The 7,722-nt window shown below is 37.3% G+C and overlaps 1 protein-coding gene across 1 annotated transcript; it reads left to right on the top strand.

Moving 5' to 3' along the window:
• Positions 1-875: 875 nt before the first annotated feature.
• Positions 876-5,618, top strand: LOC591844 (glutathione S-transferase omega-1). The gene is made up of 5 exons (XM_791393.5): positions 876-1,065; positions 1,920-2,025; positions 2,651-2,873; positions 3,632-3,758; positions 5,273-5,618. Exons 1-5 carry the CDS (start codon positions 1,041-1,043, stop codon positions 5,515-5,517), a joined length of 726 nt encoding a protein of 241 aa, XP_796486.2. The 5' UTR covers positions 876-1,040; the 3' UTR covers positions 5,518-5,618.
• Positions 5,619-7,722: the final 2,104 nt, after the last annotated feature.

Below are 7,722 nucleotides of genomic sequence, written 5' to 3'. Positions count from 1 at the left end.
CTGAGCGAATTTTCGGCCCGCGCGATTTTAAAATTTTCGGGAGCAAAAAAAAAAGAAATCCCGGATCCGCGCCTGATGCACCGTACTCCCATTCATATCACATTAAAAAAAGAAATAAAAGAAAATTTCACAGCTCAAATAAAACATTTAAGTATGTTTTTAGCTGGCGCTATACAGGTACTGCCATGCTGCAGGGTAGTGCAGTTACTGCGGCTCAGCGTGCCCTGCCCACAGGAGTTGGCCGCTGGAGGCACTGCTTGCTGAATTTTGCTAGTTTGGGGGGGGGAACGCATAGTTCACTTTTTTCCTAAGGAAAAGATAAAATTTTCTTGACGTCAGCAATAACAAATGAACTATTCGGCAGGAAACGTCATTTCTAGTAAAACTAATTTTCTTGTTGTGTATACACTAACAATGCAACAATCTTACGATATAAAGGGTTATAATATGAATTATACACAATCATGTTGGATGAACATGCAATCGTGTTTGCCTGACACCATTTATACTATAGACATATTACAATTAGACACTCCAAAATTTGATTTTTGAAGCTCAGTTCCCCCAATAGACCAGTTTTTCCTAACTTATTCAAAACATGTATAGGGGCCTGTAATTATGTACTCGAAATAAGTAACATTTGATAACAGTATAAACCACACTTGGGGTTTTTGTGGGTCCAAAACAAAAAGGGATAAACAAATCCTGGTACACCAGACTAGCGTATACTGAACCCCACCCACTTTTCACCTTTGCCACGGATATTAGACGTCACTTGTTTACACTTTAAGTTGTGCGTGCTGGATGGACCTACTTCGTATAATAGGTCCATGATTAGAGTTTAATATGAATGTAATATAGCAAATAGATGAACCACGATTCGGCATATTTTTCAAGTACGGGCGTAATCACTTAGATCTCGAGTATAAAAGCCCAACAAGTTTGACGCAGCTTCATTTTTGTTCACGTATATATCCACATCAATCCTACTTTAACCCAGTACCAGAGAGCTCGTGTGTATTTTTACAGTTGCAGCAAAAATGTCGGAACATCATTTCAGAACAGGTGAGATATATTATGTTCAATAGGACGTGATGACTCTATAAGTCTTCTTAAAATCATTCGACTTCCTTTCCTCATTTTCCGCCGAATTTGAAATTCCCGTATGTATAGTAGTCTACACAACTTTCAAAAGTTTTTAATTTTCTCATGGACATTGACCAATATCATTCAAACTTTCAGCAATCTGCTTTTTTAATTTTCAGCTTTCTTTAAAAGCAATTTGCCACTAAATTTGGATATACATGGATAATGTTTTATATGAATCATATTGGATTATCTGTGTTATGTAATTTAGTTTTTAGATTATTGGGAGGTCAATTTCACAGGTTACATAGTATTAGTGCATTTACTATTGCCAATTAAAGAATTCTAACCAACTATACGTCTTGCAAGTGAATTAAAGCAATTTCGCTTTCAACATGCAAAAGTGATTTAAACACCTTGTAATTATGGGTGTAGCTAATAGCTAGGTGGCTTAAAAATGGAAAATAATTATTCAAACCATTACCAATCAATAATATAATTACTTGTTTTTATTATGATTATGATATTGATATTGACAATAATGCATGATAATAATTATGTTGCCAGGATAATGCAATACTTCAGTCAATTGCAGACTCCCTTAAGAGAGACAATGTGAATTCCTTGTTTATCATGCAATGATCTGAACTTTCAAGACCTTTTTGAAACACACTTGAGGTGGAACCACGATACCCCCATGTCAACAATGATTTGTGCAAAAGACGTTAATTATATGCATAGGTAACCATCTCATAAGCATTAAGATATCAATTACTTTGATTGGAAAAGTTGAATGATTGTCATTAATGATTTCATTTGTTAATGATTTTCAGGAGAGACTTTGCCACCCCTTAAACCAGGGGTTCTTCGTCTCTACACTATGGCATTCTGTCCTTTCGCTGAGAGGACGAGATTGGTCCTAGCAGCAAAGGGTATTGAGTAAGTGTTTTGCTTTAATTGGGTTGAATTGACAAATGGTACTGTAAAGCATTGTATCATTACAAATGTACATACAGGATCATAAAAACTAATTTTGGGAAGTTTCCAATGTTACATGTATTATGTAGTAGTGAATTGTGAATTTTGCTTAATGATGAAAATCACTCAATTTTATTTTTGTGTGCATGTGTGACTGTATTATGTGTGTGTGTGTTTGGTATGATGTATGCTGTATAGAAGAGTTTTCCAGTGATTTTAGGTGATTCAAGGATATCTGTAAAGCGCTTAACGAAGCCGTCCGTGAAGACTTGTATTCAGCGCTATATAAAAGCTGAATATTATTATTATTATAATTTGCATTATTTGTATAGATATTTCCTGGAGATTCAAGGGTCATAGCGTTCAAACCTCAACATAACATTTGATTTGGGTACACTGATCCATGGATTCTCTATCTCCCCCAAACCTCTCTCTCCCTCTATCTCCCTCTCTCTCTCTCTCTCTCCCTCTCTCTCTCTCCCTCTCTCCCTCTCTCTCTTCCTCTCTCTCTCTCTCTTTCTCTCTCTCTCCCTCTCCCTCTCTCTCTCTTTCTAACCCCTCTCTCTCTATTTATCTCTCCTCATAGCTATGAGTTAGTGAATGTGAACACATTCCAGAAGCCAGAGTGGTACTTCGACAAGAACCCAGATGGCGTGGTCCCAACTCTGGAACAGGATGACAAACTGATCCAGGAATCCATTGTCACCTGTGAGTATCTAGACGAGCTTTACCCCGACACTGCTCCAATGTTCCCATCGGATCCGTACCTCAGAAGCAGGGATAAACTTTTCATTCAGAGATTTGGAAAGGTAAGTTTAATTTAAGATTAGCATTTCTTTAGCAGCCTGATTTCATGAATAAGATGCTTTCCTGGCAAACAGTACATTTAAGTCATCGTCTCAAACTTTGTCAATCATATCTAATATCCAATATTATTCAAAGTTTATCCCCCACAATGTGAAAATTAAAATCAGTTTAAGTCTCTGCCACATAATTATGAATATTTACCCAAATTATTGTAAAAGAACGTTCGTGTACAGAGCTTCTTTTCAATATAATAAATTATCCCCTGATTTGCGTCAGCTACCCACTTTTGCCACCTGTAAGGCTAAATTAAACATTCTATAATTACCCCTTTGATGTACCTCTTTATGTATGTATATATGTATTTTTTTAATGACTTATATTATGTTTTGGGCTGATACTTTGTAATTATTTATTCTGTTCATTGCTAATGATATGTATATGTTGTACATTGTATAAACTGGCCCCATGGCAGACTAGCAGCAACAATATAGTTGCAGCTGAAAATAGGTTACCAGCCGTATTTTGTCCTTTTTTTCTCTCTGTATGATTTATACTTTGTATGTATTTTATTATACGGAAATAAAAACAACAACAACAGGTATATTGTACTCTTTGGCGATAAGTACATGTATTACTTCAGTATTTACAGAAAGCAAGTAGTAATTTGATTCGTCGTCATTTTGTTCTTGTGTTGTAATTGGCCATCATTCTTTTTCAACGATATGTAACACATAATTACTGTACCCACATTCCTTTTCAGTACATTTCAGCTTTCTATCAGTCGGCTAAACAAAAGGGAGCAAACGAGGAGCTTAGGTCTGCTGCCCTCAAGCAGGTTGAATGGGTGGAACAAGAGCTCAAGAAAAGGGGAACACCCTTCTTCTCTGGTAAGCTCTATTTTGGTTTGATATCATCCTCTCAGTTTAAAGGTATAGACCAGTTATGGTCATGCGATTGCATTGTGAAAGAAACGTTGTGGAATCGATCAGAAAAGGTTGATCATCTACAAAACAAAATCTAGCATATAAGTATTTGTGTGTACTGCAAGGTTTTGGAATTGTCAAAATTGTCAAAATGAAAAGAAATTTGGCCCAGTCTTGGTAAAGTTACAGCACTGTACACAGAAAGATGTTTATATGACTACGCGATATCTATCCAGTCCGGAAAGATATAATAATGTACCAACTATAGGCGCTTTCCCGGCAAAATGTTGATCATCACGTATTGGTCAAAACATATTTTTTCACGTGATTGGTCATATGAGCTACCATTTCATTTGTTGAGAGGGGGGCGTTTCCAAAACGGGTCTTTATCTTAAATTACTATTCCGTTATACATATTGCCGATATTATGATTTTTGTCGCTGTTGTGTTGTTGTTTTTTGTCTGTCACATTGTTAGCTGTTTGACTAGGTATTTTTATTGTGTATACATGTGAATAAAAAGTTCCAATAGTATAACAATGTAGTTGATTTTATTGCATTAAGTGACTCTCACACTCTGCCGTGTAGGCCTACCGTGTGCCACCGTGCGCGAAAATGTCTGCGGACGGTGGAGAACGGCGAGGGCACACGGTGGTTCGTTATCAAAGCGGGCAACACGTTAATAGGGCGTTGGTGCTTATTTACACCCGGTGGGACCCGGCGAAAGTTTTGAGCATGTTCAAAACTTTGGCCGGCTGGCACCGGCCGCAAGTAAGCGGCAAGAGGACGGTGTTGAACGGTATGAGGACGGTATGAATACGTTATGAAAACGGTCACACTGTATGAACACGTTCACAACACGCTCATAACCCGTTACAGAACGGTGATGAAAATGGAGAGCGGACTGACCGTTGCCGTTCAAATCGGGGTATTTATGGCAGTCGTGTCATGACGTCAGCAGTCCGGGGACTCGCTCACAGGACGCTCCGAGCGGTGAGGGGACGCTAAGTGACTGGTAGGTGGCTGCTACAAACTCGGTGCACACGTTCGAGACCCGGTATGGGCCCGGTATGGAAACGGCCAAAATTTTCAACAAAAGTCAATCTGGGCGGTGAAGACGGTAGAAGCACGTTCAACACCCGGTATGCGCCCGGTGAGAACGGTCAGAAGATGGCAAGGAAACGGTGAAAAGATTAATTTTATGATTTTTGTTTGCGGCCGGGGAAAAGTCCGCTCAAAACCCAACGTTCTGGAATCTGTTGTTTTTTTAATAGCCCGGCAGGTGGACGGTAGGCCTGCACGGCCGAGTGTGAGAGCTCCATTAGATATTGACTACTTTCATTGACCATGGAGGCTGTTGTGTTGATATGTTGTAATATAATAAATTGAATTCAAGGGAGTTTTGACAAATTATACGACAAGCTGTTGGAACATGAACATTTCAACTTGTACTATTTGATATGCTCTTGTCTTATTTAGGATTATCACCCGGTATGGTTGACTTTTCAATCTGGCCGTTCATCTACCGCATCCCGTCCTCGAGAAGTCTTGGTGATGGCGGTTTAGACTCCTTTGTTTTGTTGAAGCAGTGGATGGATCGAATGCGTCAAGATGAGATCATCGCTCCTAGGATTGTAGAAGACGAAGCTCTGATTGAATTCAGCACTCATTATCGCACGCCAGGGAGTAGATTTGATGAGATTCAAACCAAAGCTGTCAAGTAATGTTCATCTCTAAGAATGAACAATTAGGTTGGTCTTCACGTGAAGTTGAGGGTGTGATCTTGCCTAGCAACTTAACCCGTTGACTCCTAAATTCTCTCATTCCCGTAGACTTAATACAGGAGTCACCCGGTTCCCGTTGACAATGGGTTAATGTAAGATTATTTGGACAACTGATTTGCATATAATGCAATAAACTGTGTAACTTTTATTTTGTCTCGTGTAAAACGATGGTGAGAGGGGATGAGAAGACCTGCTGTGCACAACAATTCACTTATCTTTGTGTTATAAGATATTGAAATGTGAGGTGCAGTATACTTCCAGCATTTTAATTTTATTTTTGCCATGACCCAGTATACCCCATCATATAGGAACTAGGCTTTAGTTAACATAAGTGAGGATATAGTTGAATCGTTGCAATTCAACTTACAGTTTGGATTCCTAAACTTGTCCATGTTATGTCCAAACTAAAAATGTGTTTTATTTGATTGAGTAGAACATGATAAATATCTCAGTGCAGAAGTTTAAAACATTTCTATCTAATTCTTGTTGCTTCCGTACTATTTTGTATTATATCCTGCATCAAAAATTTATTTAAAGAATATATAAATATATTTTTAAAATACCATTTTGGGAGAAAAAAATAAAACTTAGAATTTAAAGAAAGTCAATTTTTTATTAAAAAAGAATTTAAAATATTTTGTTTTCATAGAAATAAGATTTGGAGAAAAAATATCAATTCAAAATTTATTTTTTTCAAATCCAAAATAATACTCCCAAATAGTACTTCATATACCGGTAGTACTTTTTTTGAGCAACCTTGAAATATTTGAAATATTTCTGGTCACGTGACGAGCTCTCAACCAATCAAAAACCAATAAATTTTGATGCATTAGTGACTCCAAAAGTACCATTCGCTTCCGGGCTGCGCCCCTCAGCAATTGGAGTCACCTCTTGCGCATAGTTTTAACCAGAACCTCTCAAGACAGTGTATATTTGTATACTATACAAAAGTCATGTACTATTCTATAATTTTGAAAATAGATTTAAAAGGTAGGATTTTTAAGTCTTTTGCAATAAAAAAAAGTCTTTCACAGGTGATATGCCACTCTTTTTCTGTCTGCTGTCAGATTACCAAAACAAATACTTGAGATTGATGTTGCTAGTCCATTCAATAGATATACGAATTGGGATATTTGTCAATGGTATAGACATGCCAGTCCCCTAACACCTCTGATATATAAACTTCTAAATATTTTGTATTTTATGAAATCTTTGTATGTCTTGTGAATAACCTTGAATGATGCATTTCATAATCTTATGAGATATTCATTCAATTTAATATGATTAACTTTCAATTATACTGAAAAGATATCAATATTTCTAATGTAAATCTTACATACTCTGAATGTTGATTTGTAATTCAATATTGTTTTCTATTAAAATCACATATGAATTAAAATGAGAACTGTTAAAGAGAACAGCTATTTGTCTTTTGTTATTCTGCTTTCTGATTTTTCTAAAAATGTAATCAAATTAAAATGTGCTGTACTCATTGCAGTTGACTCATTCAATGTCACCCATGCCATTCTTCCTTTTGATTCATTAATGTTCCTTGACATAACAATGGAGGTAGCCAGACTTGACGCCATTGGTCTGATTCTTAAATTGGTCAGTAGTAGTTGGTCATTGCCTATGTAGTAGCACAACATACTAGAAACAGTGGCGTCACCAGGCGAGTACACATGGGGTGGTGGAGTTTTGGGGGTTAACCCCCCCCCCCCCCCCCCCCACTGAGCGAATTATTGGCCGACGATTTTCAAATTTCGGGGGGGGGGCAAAAAAGAAAGAAAAATTGTTGTTCTTCCCCTTTAGATCCACAGTTTCTTATTGCGGGTGATATTACCGAGGAGTATGGACAGATATCTCAAGTTAAATGATCCCTTTTTCATAAGGCTACTGAAAAATCGCAAATCAGACGTGATCTTTTGAAACGCTAGTTGACCATTTAACACACAACAACATCTCCTTCACCCTCATTTTTTGGAAAGAATTCGTAGGTATAAATCGTTTCCTTCTTGTCTCAGAAAGATGCTTTCCTTTTCCTTTTAAATGATTTTCCCTTCTGACAATTGACCCATTTCCCTTTTTAAAGAATGCAGTTTCCCCTTCTCATAAATACCCCTTTTCCCCTCTGATAAAGTACCC

Source organism: Strongylocentrotus purpuratus, unplaced genomic scaffold (genome assembly GCF_000002235.5).
Source record: "Strongylocentrotus purpuratus isolate Spur 01 unplaced genomic scaffold, Spur_5.0 spur5_scaffold_6, whole genome shotgun sequence".
Taxonomy (NCBI): domain Eukaryota; kingdom Metazoa; phylum Echinodermata; class Echinoidea; order Camarodonta; family Strongylocentrotidae; genus Strongylocentrotus; species Strongylocentrotus purpuratus.
The sequence above is the reverse complement of the archived record's forward strand: the minus strand, read 5'-3'. Positions and strand labels throughout refer to the sequence as shown.